Below are 16,477 nucleotides of genomic sequence, written 5' to 3'. Positions count from 1 at the left end.
TCCAGCCGCAGCGAAGGGCTTCTGCGCGGGCAGCACGGCCGCGTCCGCCTCGCCGGTGGCCAAGAAGCGGGGCCGCGCAGGCAGCGAAGTGGGCGGAGGGCACGCGCACTCGGGGGGCAGCAGCGACGTGAGGCCGTGCACCACATGGAACTTGGGGAGGTCGAAGGGCCGCCGGTAGTGGGGGCCGGGTTGGTCCCCATCGCGGGCCGGCGCCCCGACCCTTGGCCGCTTGGGGAGCGGCTCGTCCGGCTCGGCGCCGCGGCCGCAGAAGTAGTCCCGGGCCGGTGGCGCCCAGAGGCCGTCATTCCTGGGGGTGTGGTCACTGCAGCCATTGAGGGCGCCGCCTGGGGCGGGCTGCGCCGGGGCCCCGGCAGGAGGCTGAGGCTTGGGCTTGGGCTCCAGCCGCTTGGCTTTATCCGCGGCCGGGGTCGCGCTGGCTTTGGCGAACATCTCGGAAGGCGGCTGCCGGGCCGCGGCCCCCGGCCCCCCGAGGCTCTGCGGCGGCCGGTGGGACTTCAGGTTGCTGGGGGCTAAAGTGCTGGAGTCGATCCCTGAAGTCAGAGGGGCTTTGCCGGGCCCCGGGGGGTTGGGCTTCGCTTTCTCAGACGGGAGGGGTCTGGGCTGCGCTGGGAAGGCGGGCCTGGGCTTGGGCTTGTAGGGATTCGACAGGGGAGGCACGTCTTTCCCCAGTAAAGCTGGGGGGCATCCGGTCCGTCGACTTCGAAGCAGAGACTTGTTCCGACAGTTTCTGTGGCTGTCTGGGTTGTACTTATGCTCCAGTCTCTGGTGCATCGTTAGAACCTCTGGATAAAATGTCTTGAAGGTGCAGAACGGGCAGGTGGTACTCGTGGTCACACTTTTACCCAAAGAAGCTGCCGGGCAGCAGTGGGAAGCCCCGAGGGATAAGTTTAAGGGCTTCTCCTGACAGTTGGCATCGACCTCCGCTTTCTTCTCTCTGTGGCCGACCTGGACGTGATGGGCCGCCCGGCCGTCTGGGTGAGGGGCCACGTCCACTTCTGTTCTGCAGGTGAGGTTGTGTGCCTGAGGTTCAACTGCTGATCTCTTTTTTAACACGTCCAAATAAGCAGGGGCAGGATTTTTGCTCAGTTTATCGGCACTGTCATCAGCTGCGTTTTTACTGAAATCCTGAGTATCTTTGTGTACTGCTAAGAGGACAGCACTGCCCAGAATGTTCTGAAAGGCAGGGGCCATCCCCTTCAGTTGCTTTGCAGGTGAGCTGCCTTTAACATCTTTGGCACCGTCAAAACATCTCTTCTGATTTTTGGTTTGCGCACTGTCAGCGGTCAGAAGTGCATCTTCCGTCTCCTGGCTTTTCCCCTCGTTCCTGACTTCAGCAGCAGCATCGGTCTGCTTGTCCTTGTGATGTCTCTCCAGGTGATACCGCAGAGAGGTCTTCTGGGCCGCAGCATAGTCACAAAATTCACATTTGTATGGTTTTTCACCTAAAACAAGAAATGTCACTCTATTACAGAAGTTTATGGAAGGCATCGAAACAAATAAGACAGAGAAAATGGGGTCCTTTCCTTTTCCCTTCTTGTCTATTAATCTTCACATCCAGGATCTGTCATGAGTTGTTTGCTTCATCGCCCTTTCTACCCCAAATATTTGAAAACGTGAACACGTCTTTAATTTAAAAAATTAAAAAGCACACTTTAAAATTATCTCAGAATATCTGAACAACAATAAAAAAAAAAATCAGACACAGAACTACATCATAATCCTCTCAACTAATACATGCTGTAAACAAATCTAAGAAGTTCCTTACCTGTATGTGTTCTGAGATGAATATTGAGGTAATAATTTGAACGGAAAAACTTTCCACAATAACTACATTCTCTTGAGGATGTAAGATGCTTTATTTTTCCTCCATCATCATTTTTATCTTAAAACAGAAACAAAAATAATTCATGTAAGAAGATGGCTCAAGTATGTGAACACGGCGAGCTGACTTAAAGATTCTTGATAGAAACATTTTTGGAAAGTATAAAATAATTTTTATATTAGGTATTGGCTAAAAACGTGCCAAATGTTGCTTTGAGGTTGCCTGCAGTATTAAAGCAAGTGTGCATCAGTTTTTTTTCGGAGCACAGCAGAGTTCACTGTTAAAGATTCAGTTCTTCATCTACCTCGATCACAGGACCATTTAATAGACTGAAACCAACGGGCAGCTGTCCGCTCTCCCAACAAGTCTGAGACACGCAGAACCTGGCAAACTCAAGCTGGACCTGCACACAGGCTGGAATATCCAGATTCTTCAGAATAAGTAATTTAGAAAACCGAGCCAATACAAATCATCGACTTTCCCAACCACCAGAGGAAAAGCTTTTTATCTTAAGCTTAAGCAAGTTACCACTAGAGGGCAGTGAGCACATCTTTACAGAAAATAAAAAGGCTTGGCCCTGGGCAAACACCTAGGAAAGTTTGTCAAAATTTAGCAACGTTTTTGGAAAGCAGGTTGTATTACCCACAAGCACTCACACGGGCTAAATGTACCTGACAACTCAAAATCTGTCCCCAAATGACCCGGGGTTGAACTTTAAACTTCACTCTCTGCGGCCTGATCAGAACAGGGGAGTAAATGAAGGTCCTGGGGGGGCCACTAATGAGAGGAGGACACAGCAGCCCTCCCAGACAGCCGTGCTGCGGTTAAAGTACCGGCTTGCCATATATGGGCATAAGTTCTAGATGAACCTCCTCTTATATTATTAAATTATGTCATATTACATAAATCACAATATGACTACAACGTAAGTCGGGTCATCTCTTTAAATTTAGCATAACTTGTCCTTTTGCCTTGGAAAACTGTAATTCCCTACTAAATGGCCCCTTCCTGGCTCCTTCCACATTCCGCAGTCTAGATTATAGATTTCACTGATTTTAAAAAGCAACTTATAAGTAAACCACGGTGAGCCTCCAGATACAATAAAGACGGGACTATATAGGGAATTCCCTGGCGGTCCAGTAGTTAGGACTCCACATTTTCACTGCCGAGGGCCCAGGTTCAATCCCTAGTCGGGGAACGAGGCACAGCCAAAAAAAAAAAAGACAGGACTATAAAATCTGTCACCCCTAAACTTCCCTGAAGACAATGTAGCCACCTCTAAACCTCCAGACACGCTAAGACAGCAGAGACAACCCTTGATCTAAAAAGGTGTCATGAAGACGTTTAAAAATAATTTACATGAACAACTATTATTAAAGCTATTTATAGCTTAAAGTTGAAAACAATAAATTATTTACTCTGCTTTTTGATCTTAAAAGTAAATCTAAAGAAAGCGAGGCTGATAGTACATAACAATAAAATAAATCTAGACTAGAAGACCACATCATAATATTAATTCATGAAAGTCCATTCCCTAACGTAGAATGCCCAACTCTCTTTCTGACAATCACACCCAACTCTGTAGCTGGGCTTGCACCTCACTGCAATTTCCTACTTCCAGCTATGTGTCAGGATTTACGGTATGTTGCATCATATCCCAAACGTTATGAAATGCCTTTATTCTAACACAAAGGGCATGAAACGTCCACATCTACCTGGTTCCTGCTCCTTCAGCACCACCTGTGATTTTGCCTGTGCTGCCCTTTAAAGGACTTTTTATAAATAGGCAGTTGAAATCATCCTTGGGAGGTGGAAGACAAGGGTCAATGAACCAATTTTGTAAACAGGGAAATCAGGGCAAAGAAAGGTTAAGCAACACGAAATGGGTCACAGAACAAGGCAGTGGTAGAACCAGACTCAACGCAAGTCTTGGCGCTCCCAACTATCATGGGCTATTCTATCTGCCTGCCGACTGGGCCCAAGTTTTCCACCCAGTTCTGCCCACACCACCTACTGGCAGAATGTGACCGGCTAGCTCATTTCTTTCAGGGCACCGGGGCATCTATCTCACAGGCCTAATTACCTCCCCATTACTGCAGGCCCACGAACAGCACTGCCACTAAGAGGAATCACTTAGAAAACTGGAGGGCTGGTTTCAAGTCATGTTTATGATGTCATTAAGACACCATAATGCGTTTTCTAGATTTCTGAAAAATGAAGATTGTAAGCACGCTAAGTGCTAGGTTTCCTGTCTCCCAGGAAACTCTAAACATGCTAAATATTTGATATGAAAACTGCTGCTCTCACACCCATCCTGTGATCAGAAAAAGAACTGGGCACCAGCTTCAGAGAAGATGTATTATCTGGTCACATTCACCCTGGATCTCACACACGGGGTTCTTAGAGACATCAACACACAGTCAAGTTACAATGCAAGAGGCCAGCATGTTTAAACCCAAGACCAGTCTGTAAACGATACCGTTTCTCTAAGACTAATTCATGATCTCATCATTCCTGTGTTGATAATGCAGGGGTTTATTCAGTGTTCTCCAGCAGCAGAATCCTCTGTTCAAACAAAATATTATTAAATGGGTAGAGAAGCTGTGGTTTACGTGAAGACGGGCACGATCTGAACCACAGGTGGAATCCTCTGCCCTAGATGACGCCCACTGGGACTCAAGAGATAGGTCAACAGGACCTCAGCGATGGCTTCCGTTTCCCATAAATGCCATCGGTACATTAGAATTTTGACTGAGCAAGTGAGATCTTTACATCATCTTTGGTGTGTTCACAGTCTCTTTACTTTACAAATTGTTTCAGTGAATGAGCTATGAATGAATACTTGCCCCCAGACACAAAGGATAGGGGACCAGGCAGCACCAAATGGCCTAATACTCTTTCTCTGATTGACAACCATTCCCAGTACTGATCTGTGCCCACAGATATCCGTTTGGAATAAACATGTGAAATCTGGCCCTTGACAGAAAGGGAAGTGCACTGCATATAAGGATAACTTGTTTTTATAGATTAAGATCAGAAATGCTGGGAAACTGTAAAGGAAGGCCAGCATCTCTCAACTCTGACACTACTGGTACGGGTGGGGGGCGGGGGGGGGGGCCTGCCCTGTGCCTGGGAGGATGTGTAGTGCATCCCAGGCCGCCACTTACTGGGTGCCAGCGGCACACACACCAACACAGTGGTGACGACCAAAACTGTCTCCAGACAGTGCCAGATGTCCACTGGGGGCAAAACTGCCCCAGCGAAGCACTAAGCCCGCGAACCACAACTACTGAGCCTGCGCTCTAGAGCCCGCGAGCCACAACTACTGAGCCCGCGTGCCTAGAGCCCATGCTCCGCAACAAGAGAAGCCACCGTGATGAGAAGCCCGCGCACTGCAACCAAGAGTAGCCTCCGCTCGCCCAACTAGAGAAAGCCCGTGTGCAGCAACAAAGACCCAACGAAGATCCAACGCAGCCAAAAATTAATTAAAAAGATTGGTTTAAAAAAAATAAAATAATATGTGTCTCTTGTTAGCAAAGTATGAAATCACATCACTCTTAGAACAGGAAGAAACCTCGATAAGCCTTATAACTCCACCCTACTGTTACAGAAATGAGAAAGTGAAGGCCCCGAGAGGCTAAGGGACTTACAACAGGGGGATGACACCAGAAACAGCCGGCACTCAAACCCACCTCCCCACCCTGGTAACCGGCTAGTGTCCTCTGGCACCGAGCAGAGGAGGGACAGTGCACCACCCAGCAGCTTACCCAGGTGGAGCCCTTCTGGAAGCCCATCCTCGGACCCGTCTTCAGAGCCACCTTCTCGATCGATGGCTCCGTTCTCCTCCAGGGTCGGGGGCAGGTCCGGAGAACAGGTGCTCGGCTGCCTGCCGTCCACTGACATGGGTGGCGACTCGGCATCGGCCCTACGGTCCTTCTTGTGCACCCGGGAGTGCAGGACCAGCTGGTGGTAGGTTCTGAAGGCTTTGCCACACTCGGAGCAATGCGTCGGTTTCTCTTTGTTACTGGCTAACTTGGGGTCTGCGTCCACGGAAGGCACTTCACCGGCGGGGTGTCTGGGCTTCTCCTTATCTTGTGAGAGACCTGGACAACCGCTTTTACTTGTCTTGGACTTTCCGGAACCTTCGGGATGGCTTTTATTCGCGTTCCAAATTTCCCCCAGCTCTTCTTTGTCTGAACAGGACTCATCGTTGTCGGTGCTCCCCTCCTGGCCCGGCTGCTCCTTCACCTCTCGGCACACAGCGACCTTCCCTTTGGTGGCCAGCTGCCAGGCTTGGTAGGTGGTGAACGGGTCCAGCTGAGGTATCCATTTGGCCGGCTTCTTCGCGACCTCAGGGTGAGACCTGGGTCTTAGGTTTAAGAACTGCAGCAACTCTTCCCCCGGAGACGGCATTCCCTCCTGCTGCGTGTCTGTCTGTGAGCTGCGGGTACCGGAAGCAGTGTCTTTGGTGTGCATCTTCCTGTGATCAATGAGACTTTCTTTATTTGGAAACAGAAAGCCACAAACCATGCAGATCTTGTAAGGAGATGAGACGCTCTCAGCTGCGTGCTCCTGCACCACCTCGTTGATGGTCACCGGGCTCTCCAGGCCTGGCTGTGGTCTGCTCTTGGCCCCCGATTTGCCAGTGTGCGTTCGCATGTGATTCTTCAGAAACCAGGGCTCCTTGAATCTTCTGCCACACACATTACACCCGTAAGTGAAAGAGTCCTTGTGTTTCTTCATGTGGATCTCAACGTCGAAGGCGGCTCGAAACGTCTGCCCACACACTTCACAGCAAAGTTCTTCGTTTTCCTTGCAATTCTTATCCTTTGGAGGTTCTGTTCTCACCTGAACTTTATCAAGAGGACTCAGATACTCTGCTTCAACACGCAGAACAGCGGGCTCACAGAGGATAGGCCGATGTTGCATTAAGACGTGTTTATTGAGGTCTTCCGAATGTGTGAAGGTCTGACTGCAAAACATGCAGTCCAAGGGCATATACCCTTCTATTTGGATTATGTTTTTCTCCTGCGTGGCTCTGAAAGGAACAGCGGCAGTCCCTTTTATTGTCATGGCATCATCGATCTCCATTTGGGTGCCAAGAGAATTGCCAATAACTTCTGGTCCATCCATATACATCAAGAGGGATTGAGTTGGCATGTTTCCTGTCTCTTGAGGATTGTATATAAAATTAGAATCTGGGTGAGGAATCTCTGGAGTTGGAATAAGGCCACTTGTAAAGACTTGTCACTCACACGCCCAGCAGCCCGAGGCTTCAAAACTAGAGCAAGTATGTTATGAAAATTCAAAAGAAAGTGTATATTCCTCTGACTTCTTATCTTCAGAAGTCTCAGGAAGCTTAGTGATAAAAACAATCACTGGATCTTTCCACAAACCAGGCAGACAGACTCCCCAGTGCTTGGATTCAGAGATGAGTCAGCACAAAGCATTAGTTCTCTTTGTCTTCATCAAGTGAGTGATTCAGTTGAGCAAGAAGTCAATTCCAGCAACCTGGAGACAAGGGATTTCCAAAACCTAGAGGAAAAAAAAATAGAAACGGCTATAGCTCCAGTCAGAGAAAAGAGAAGGCTGGCCGATGACTCACAGTGGTCCTTCCCACGAAGCACAGAATGTACCTAATTCAGCTGCTTCACTTTTAACTAATACAGCGCATCCTGTTAAAGTGCTCGTTAATTAAATCATTAGCATTTTATCCAGTCAGTACCCTTATCAAACTGCCAGAAATTCATGCAGTTAAACTGAAAACCTGGTGCTTTAATGATTTACATCTAAAATGTAAAGTTTCAGGACAGAAATTGTCAATTTCAGCTGAGTATGTTTTAACTGCCATTAAAACGCACATGTGTATCCTTACAAACAACCTGTATAAGTATAGAGACTATAAGAATTGTAAAAAATAACAATAAAAGCACTTTAGGTAAAATTTCAAAAGCCAAGAGTTTCAAACTGTCTTACAGACAAATCATACAAGAAACACAAATGCCTAAAAGCACACTCAAAGATTACCCATACATAAGTCAACAACATAAGCACAAGAAAATGGGACCCTTTCCTAAAATCCCCATTCAAGAAACACACCTCAGAACCGCTGCTTCTCCTGGCAAAGCAGAACCCTGATATTGATGTATTCTGGTTCACTGGATATTCTGGCCTTCATTCCACTGCCCAAATCCCAGTTTGCTTTCAACAGCGTCAGGCAGGGTAGGGCTTCCTTGTCCAAACAACAAATATACACAAAGCTACTCTGTGAATGTACACATTTAAAATAAAATCCTCAACATAGCTGGTTCGACATGGCTTAGTGTTTCATCAGAAAATAGATCCTCTCATTTCTAATCCACCTTTCACATATGCACTGGCCAGGTAAAAAATGCATGAGTTGATTTAACTCTACAGGGTCCGATTTAGAAGCTAATTTTCACTCTTGGAGAAGAATTAACCTCTAAAGCCAACACCCTCCACCTTTACAGCAAGCACAGGAATCGTTTTTAAATAGTCCCAACTCCTTTAACTGAAGTCAGTTAATTCTACCCAAGAAAACAAAAAGACATGCAAACTATTCCCACCACAGTCAATGTTATATTAAAAAAACACACACAACTTTCCTTCTCTCCACTTCCTCAAAGAGCAAGGAAGGGCCTGTAGGCTCAGAGGAGGAGGAAACATTTCTTCCACTCTTTACGCTCAAAGAAAATTCTCATACTCCCTGTTATCTTTAGTTTTGAGTAAACTAGATCTTTAACATTAAGCTTTTCTAAATAAGACTGCAGATCAAAGTTTAGGGTACAGAAAGAATGGACTGAAGTGTTTTATCTTAATTTCTTAGTCTTTTGTTGCAATCACAGTGGAGGATAAACACATGGGTTGGCTACCAGCTGCTGGGTAGGACAGAACAGAACACTCCAGAGACCTGAGTTCCAGTCCTGGCCAAGTCACAACCTTAAAGCTGGCACCACTACATACCTTACCTTTCTCTGTCTACTTAATGAGGGTGGTTAAATTACAGGACCACTTGCCAGGTTCCAAAACTCTGTGGTCCTGGGGTTAGATCTACATTTATGGATAGACATACTCAAAAGAATATTTAATGATTATGCTAATCAAGATGTTAAATGATATTTGGATCTGTGATTGATAATTCGGGTTTCTGTGTAGTCATTTACTCATTCAACAAATATTTACTGAGTGCTAGTGTCCCAGGTAATATTTTAACTGAAGAAAGTAACAGCACACACTCTAGAAAAGCAGTTCTCAAACCCAACAACACTGTTTTCACTGGCCAACAGCTGAATGAGAAAGAGAAAAACTGCTCAATGAGCTCTACACAAAGCTATGTGAATTAATTCCAATCTGAATAAAGATTGTCCTTTATTTGAGGTCCTTTCTACTTTTTGATGCCAAAATACCCTTTTCATAAAACAAAAGAGTGGCAATAGCAAGCTTTTTTTTTTTTATGTCCTAATTTGGCAAAATCAAAGTCCCCCAGGTCAGACCTCAACATATTTTTTTTTTTTTATAAGAAATTTGACTAGTCTGTGACATTTTTAAGTTTGGGGGAACTCCACTTTTCTATAAATAATCTTTCCCCAAAAGACACCAATCCTAAACTCAGTATCTGGATCAAACATGATGTGGGTACATCCCTATTATTTCCCACATGGGGTAACAGCATATACTGGAAATTCCTGTCTTAGAAAGACAGTTTAGTTTCAACTCTATCTCTGAAATGTTAAATATCTGGGTTAAGTTAAGTCATCATCAGCTTCCAACACAAGACCTAAAGGATTGGTAAAGGAGGGTAGTGGGAAAAACCTTCGGAGAAAGAAGACCTTCAGTTTTGCCCAAGAGGGTGAACAGGAGGGAGGAAAGGATGTCCCAGGCCAGAGAATCTTGGGGTGCAGTCAGCTGGGGAAGAAGACCCTCCCAGGCAAAACCCAAGGACTTCTTCCTCCAGGGAAGTTTCTGGGACAGATTCTGATGGGCATTAACTGTGCCCAGCTGTCCCCAGCACTAGGGTCACAAGCAATCCTTACTATTCTCCCAAAAGATACGAAAACTATGGGCCACTCCCTTTAAAGTAAGATCCCAGGGGCAGAGATCCTGTCGGCCTGGCTCACTGCTGCCCCCCAGTGCCTAGAAAGGGTCCCTGGCACAGGGTGAGGCTCTCAAACACCACATAATCAGTACAGGTAGAGAATGAGTACGTGTATTTTTGGCCACAGTCACCAACCGTAACTGCCTTGATATTAAAATTAACTTGAACGTTCATCAAGACTTCTACACAGCTATCTGAGGCTGCCATCTAATTGCCATTTTCTGCAATGTTAAGAGTATAATAAAAAATGAATCATATATAATCATACCATAAAGTTAACTAGTAGAAGCAAAACTGCATCACTTGGCTTTATAACCACTCTCCTTATTGACCTACCAAACCCAAAATGCAGGGCCTGCTAGGGACATCTCTCTGAGCAAATACCCTCAACTCGACTTAGAAAACTAAATGCAAACAAAACACTTCCTTAAACTATACATCAATAACTACACTCAAAATCAGTCTGCTCAACAAAAATCAAAAATCTTTATAGAGTGCCTGTAATAATAAAGACTTTAATAATAACAGAACTTAAGGAAACCAGACATCGTAACCTAATTACTGGTAACAGCAACAGATCCCCATTCCAACTGAAGGAAGTTGATCCCCAGCACTTTCGGCGTTCCCACGTATGGAGCACACGGACGCCAACAGTGCGCCAGTGGCACTGCTGATAAAGTGAATTGTCTGTCTCGACAAAGAACTGGAGAGGGAGGGGGTAGGGAAGACGTTATAAACCAACACCTACAGTCTAACTGCTTTTAGTTTGAAGAAAAGTGAGCATTCTGAACACACTCAGCTTATTGAAAGGCGCTCAGCAAAAATGTTTTTCAACGTCTAAAACAAGTTTTCTTAACCTTTACTCAGGTTAATGACAGCACTTGACCATCAGCCAGACACACCTAAGGCACCTAAGGCAAGAGGTTATTCAGTATAACCTAATATTTTGAGCGAATACTAGGGTTTATATTGTGATCGCTTAAGTAGATACTTTTAATTCACCACAACATAAGCTTTGAAAAGAACAGAAGCCATAACTGCTACAACCACCTGAAATATAAGTCTGGTGTTCTTTAGGTCATTTATCTCTTTTTAAAGCAGATATTCATCTGTGAGTAAATTTACTATGAATTCTGCCAATACCTATTGACCTTGAAATTAGCAAATACTGATACTACCCAGTATACAACACTTAATGAAAAGCACCATAATTTGTGCTTAAGCACAGTAAATTAGAGGTGAATGCCACCTTGCTGACAATGTTCATTTGGAAATACTGTTCTTAATGTACAGCTGTACTCAAACTGTCGCCTTTAGAGACCCCACATCCCTACCTCGGCTGAACAGGTTATCTGACATGTCTTGGCATGGAATATTTATTACCATAGTATGGAGCAATAAGGTATTCAAGGCCCTCAAAACCTGTCAAAAACACTTAAAAATTCTATTTATAGTCAAGTAATTTGCAGTATTCCTACAAATCTACTCCCCCTACCACCACCCAAGTTACCTAAGCGTCCAAATAAATGATCACTAAAACATTCAGTCTAAACAAACTACTAGTCTCCGGCCAATTCATTTGTATCCTTTAAACTTCAAAATTATCTCCAAGATGTGGTTAGGAAACTGCCGGTTTTTCTATAGTTTCCCTTCTCTATTTTGCACATACTATTTTTTCCTTAATCTGACAAGTGAAGAGAACTCTACAAAGTAATCTACAGTGGCAATCAAAACCTACAACTTTAAATCCTTCAACACTATTGCAAGGAAATCACCAAGGTCACACCCACTGAGCAGATGGCCAACCCAACTTTCCTAACATAGCTGTGGAAAGATGTTTAAAAGTTAAGCGAGAGAGAAAGACTAAAACATTCGCAGTTTACATTCAACATTACAATCTATTCGAAAGCAAATGATTGTTCAAAGGCAAAGCTTGGGAAGATCCGATGGGATAAAGGCTCATTTTCTTGAAATTCTGTGTAGGTGCTCGGTGCTACATGGGATTAGAGACCAAAGTAGGATAAAAATATATTCCTACTAGCATATTTCAGCGTCATGATTAAGAACTCTGCCTGATTCCTCCTAAATTAATTAAGCTTGATAAACGATCTTAATATGAACTTAAAACACCACATACTAAGTTTTAGTTTTATCAATATTAACAGATACTGTGGCCTGTAAACTGGCTTTTAAAAATTCCATCTTGACGTGAAAAAAAGAATTATAAGGGAAATTAATTGTTTTAATTTTTACTTAAGCACACTGCTATCGTGAGTTTCTATTATTACCACTTAACCAGTACTACCTTAAGTATTTTGCAAAAGTTTTGGACAGGACTAACTTCAGAGAGATTTCAACTAAAAAAAAAAAAAAAACCTACCTGTATTCTTTAACTCTCTACAAAGAAAACACTGCACACACACACACACACACACACACACACACATATGTGTATATGTATTTGTATATCTGTGTGTATATAACACACACAGATATACAAATCACTATAACCATCATATTACCCATTACCCTACACAACTACACCTCTTTTTCCACAGTGCCTAATGGTGAGTGTTCTTAATTATAGCCAATTTAACCAACTTCAGATTATATATAAACAAGGGCAATGCCTTTTAAGGCATGAGATCTTTCTTTAGCCACATTTAAATATTCCCCTCCCCATCTCTGTTGAGTAAATACTAAAGCTGTATGTCTGGCTCTTTCAAATCACCTATTTGCTCTCAAAAATAAGAAAAAAAAGTCTCCCTTCAATTAATACAATCACTGCTCAGTAGACTTATATACTGAACTGAAAAGAACTTATCCACTAATTTAAAAAACACAAAAACACTTCTTCTGGTATAATTGAACTGTTCTGAGGTTATCCTGATTTGTTACAGGTAGGAAATATAAAAACAAGTGTTCTTCCTAATGCTGGCTCAGGAACAATACATATGTGGACTCAATTTCCAGTCCATAGAACTATATTTTAAATTCAGAAGGTTCCCCGACACACTAGAAACTAATGAACACCAACACACAAAACATTACACGAACCCGTTAAAAAACTAGCAGCTCACTCCAGGACTGCTCTCCCACAGCAAGTGGAGGGCCGTACAGGCCAAGAGCAACTCTGGTAAAGCTCGAGGACAAAGGGTAAAGAATTAAACTAATTCTCTCATACAAGCTATTAAGCTGTCTTTTCGGGTTTAGTAATTTTATTTCTCAACTTTATCACAAGATTACCAAACTGGCCCCAAATTTCCAGTAACTCAGTTATGTTGTTACCCTGGGCAGGAAGTTATGGGGATGTTCAGAAGAGTCCGTCAACAAATGTTCAAATATACAGTGTTCTAATGAGCATTCCAAGCCGAAGCGTAAATGAGCAACGTGTGGTGGCACCTGGCTGACAGGGGCTGCCCCTCTATTTATTGGGAAGATAGATTTATACAAGCATTGAGCTTACTTATCAATAGCTGCCGATTTTAGGAAAGGATGGTCCCTGTCCTCCCACTTCCTCAAAGTCAGATTTCTTTCTATCTGCCCTCATGGTCTCAATTCCCAATCCTTTGCCCTACATACCACTGCAAATTTGCCTAACCATAGTATCAGTTGGAGAAAAATAATCCAGATCACCTTACTGCCAAAAGTCAAAATTTCACCAACATTTCAGAAGGTTTTATACTGCCCCCAAATGAGGCCATTCAACTATGATGATCAAGCTTCCCTCCCGCAGATTTAAGAAATTTCCTGCTGTCTTTGTGTAACTCATTCTTTCTTCCACGTGCATTTAAACTAGTCAGCACCCCTCCCCCAAAGATCTGAAGATGAGGCATACAAATCAAGACTCTTCCACTGTCACGACTTTCATTTACATGCTGTAACTAAACTCTTCACTATTTAGAGTATTTAATATGATTGGATTCCTCTAATTCCACTTCAGTGGCTGTTCTGTAAATACCTTCCAGGTTTTTTTTTTATTCTGCAGCACACCTCAGCAATTTGAAAACTACTCAGTATATTCCAAATAAAGTCATTTAACTTAAAATCTCCTTACATTTATTTTATTCTACAGGAATGAATACTCATCAGTTTATCCAACTGTCTCATGTGTTTCATTCTTACTGTGTAATTCTGAAGCTTGAAAATACATAGCCATTGTTCAGTTCTTTGACTTCACCTTTCCAATTCATCTATTAAACACACTACTACACAATTAAACTGAAATTAGAAATGAACCATTTAAAACAAGTCATACCCAGCAACCTAGAAAACGCTTACAGGCCATAGTGGCATCTGTGAGCTGGAATGATCTGAATTGACTTTTCTTTTTTTTTTTTTTTTTTGAGCAAATGGAAACAAAGCTTCATGTAAAATGTAAAAAAGGTCCAATCATTTATAGTCTTAAGAGAGATAAAAGTCTACCTTTTTTTTTAAAGTAGTAGATTGTAAGCAGTAAAGAATCATTAAAACTACTCAAAAGTTCTTATCAACCAATATCATGTTTGCCACAACTGTGAGAAAAGAATGTAATTTTACAAAGTGGGAAAACAGCACATCTTTTGGGACCCCTGAGGCTCTAATCAAGCGTATCAGAATTAAGAGTGCTCTGGGTTGGCAAAGCAACCCTGCTGTGGCAAAAACAGGCCATTTCATCATAAATGTTGTTAAAAGAGAGAGAAGTGATTAGCATTTATCTGAAATGAGGAGACAGAGGGACTCTGTCCTTGCCAGGCCATTATATTCCTTAATTATTTCATCAGTTTGTAAGTGACTTGATGACTGAGTCTTATTTCCAGATTTCCTCTTGAAAAGGACCACTGGAAGGGGTTTTTATTAAAACAGGGGCTGCTATTCCTCCCTGAAGTTCCACTGCCAAAAATGGAGGATTATTAAGAGAACACAGACCGACCTCCACCTTAAACCTTTTTACTGGGAAAGTCAAAATCTTCACCCCTCCCTCTTCCTCCCCTACTTGGAAAAAAAAAAAAAAACAACCAAGCTGTTATCTAAATCGATTCTTCAGGAGGACAAAGGAGCAAAACATTTTCTACAAGTTTTATCTGAGTGGTGTATTAGTTCCTTTTTTTGATTAAGAAGTGAAAGGGAATAATATGAACCCAAGACAACTACTAAACTTCGATCTCACAAGTTATTAAAAACACACAGCAAAGGTCAAACGGCAGTGTTAGACGGTGTTGTGAAGATAAAAGGACTGAAAGAAGTTGGACACGAAAGAAAAAAGTCTGTGTCCTTTACCTAGAAAAGTCATAATCTTCCCCTACTCCCTCCTCCAGCATGCAAAATCAATGTGCAATTCTAAAGGAGCAGCCTCCCTCGTCTTGCCAAATAATTAAAATTCCAAACAATCGGATTATTAACCCTATTCTACCAAACAAGCCAAATAAATGATACATTTTGCCTGTAGCTATTGACAACTGAATTTTTAAATAAGTCCCTGCCTCTGGAATTCAGGATTTATATAACTGATTTAAAATGGCAGCAATGTGGGGTGGGGGTCGACTTCCACTAAAACACCAGGATTAAACACACACACACACACACACACACACACACACACACACACACGCACGCACGCACACGCACTACTACAGTCTTTAGAATACTAAACAAAACAGTATCTAAAATAAACAGGACTTCTCAGAAAAAGTCATCTACCATTAAGGACACACCTTAAAAGTTCTTAGCACACATTAACTAAGCAAGCACAAACTAGTGGTTTGACTGTTACACTTTTCAGACAAGAAGCAATTAGGTTATTGCTCTACACTTGTCACTACTGCGCTAAAGGCTTTTTAGAAAATCTAGATCTATTACTCATTCTCAAAGTATTACAAAATTCACTATTTTAAGTCTTATTTGCTATCAATCAATCCCCCCATCCATTCCAGGGGGGAAAAAGTACAGTCGAAAACATTTTAAATGTACTTCTTGACACATACAAAAGAGAAGGTAAAGGCCTCCTAAGGACCCCTACCTAGTGGCCAGGCCTGGCTGGCAGCTGCTGTTACCCTGCCTTTTCTTTTGTTGGGCTTAATCTCATGTCAACTCATTCAACCAACTCAAAAGCGATGAAGACATAATTGAATCAACCTGAACTAAATCAGACCTAGGCTTCTTAAAACATACACCTTAATGATTCCAAACGATCTAGAAAACTAGGAAACCTGCTCGTTTGCACGGCGGTCAATAACATAGGACCCCAGACCGGCCAAAGAACCACTGCACCCGCCTGTCTTTAATACACGTGAAGGAATGTTCAAGCTAAACGCTCCAAGCCATATAGGCTGATCCAGAAAGATAAATTGAGGCTCAAGGAATTTCAAAGGGGAACAACACAGCAAAGCCTCAAACTCTGAAGTGACTATCCTTTTCTTGGAAAAAGCAACAAAATGAGAGAAAAAAAAGTTTACACTGCTCCAAGTGTGAACAAGCTGCTTGGGGTCCCAGAAGTGGCCACTGGTGGCCCTCTCCTGCTCTCTTTAAAAAGCCATGGG

At 43.1% G+C, this 16,477-nt stretch overlaps 1 protein-coding gene across 1 annotated transcript in view; it reads right to left on the bottom strand.

Moving 5' to 3' along the window:
• ZNF217 (zinc finger protein 217) overlaps nucleotides 1-16,477 on the bottom strand; it is a 38,666-nt gene that overhangs the window by 5,491 nt on the left and 16,698 nt on the right. Inside the window, exons 3-5 of the mRNA XM_024750186.1 lie at nucleotides 5,611-7,378; nucleotides 1,787-1,903; nucleotides 7-1,463 (exon numbers count right to left, since the gene is read on the bottom strand). Of these exons, the coding sequence (XP_024605954.1) occupies nucleotides 7-1,463; nucleotides 1,787-1,903; nucleotides 5,611-7,003 (2,967 nt within the window). The 5' untranslated portion in view covers nucleotides 7,004-7,378. The remainder of the gene's footprint in view (nucleotides 1-6; nucleotides 1,464-1,786; nucleotides 1,904-5,610; nucleotides 7,379-16,477) is intronic.

This window comes from Neophocaena asiaeorientalis, unplaced genomic scaffold (assembly GCF_003031525.2).
Source record: "Neophocaena asiaeorientalis asiaeorientalis breed wild unplaced genomic scaffold, Neophocaena_asiaeorientalis_V1.1 scaffold606, whole genome shotgun sequence".
Taxonomy (NCBI): Eukaryota; Metazoa; Chordata; class Mammalia; order Artiodactyla; family Phocoenidae; genus Neophocaena; species Neophocaena asiaeorientalis.
Note: the sequence above shows the minus strand (reverse complement) of the source record. Positions and strands in the feature narration are given on the sequence as shown.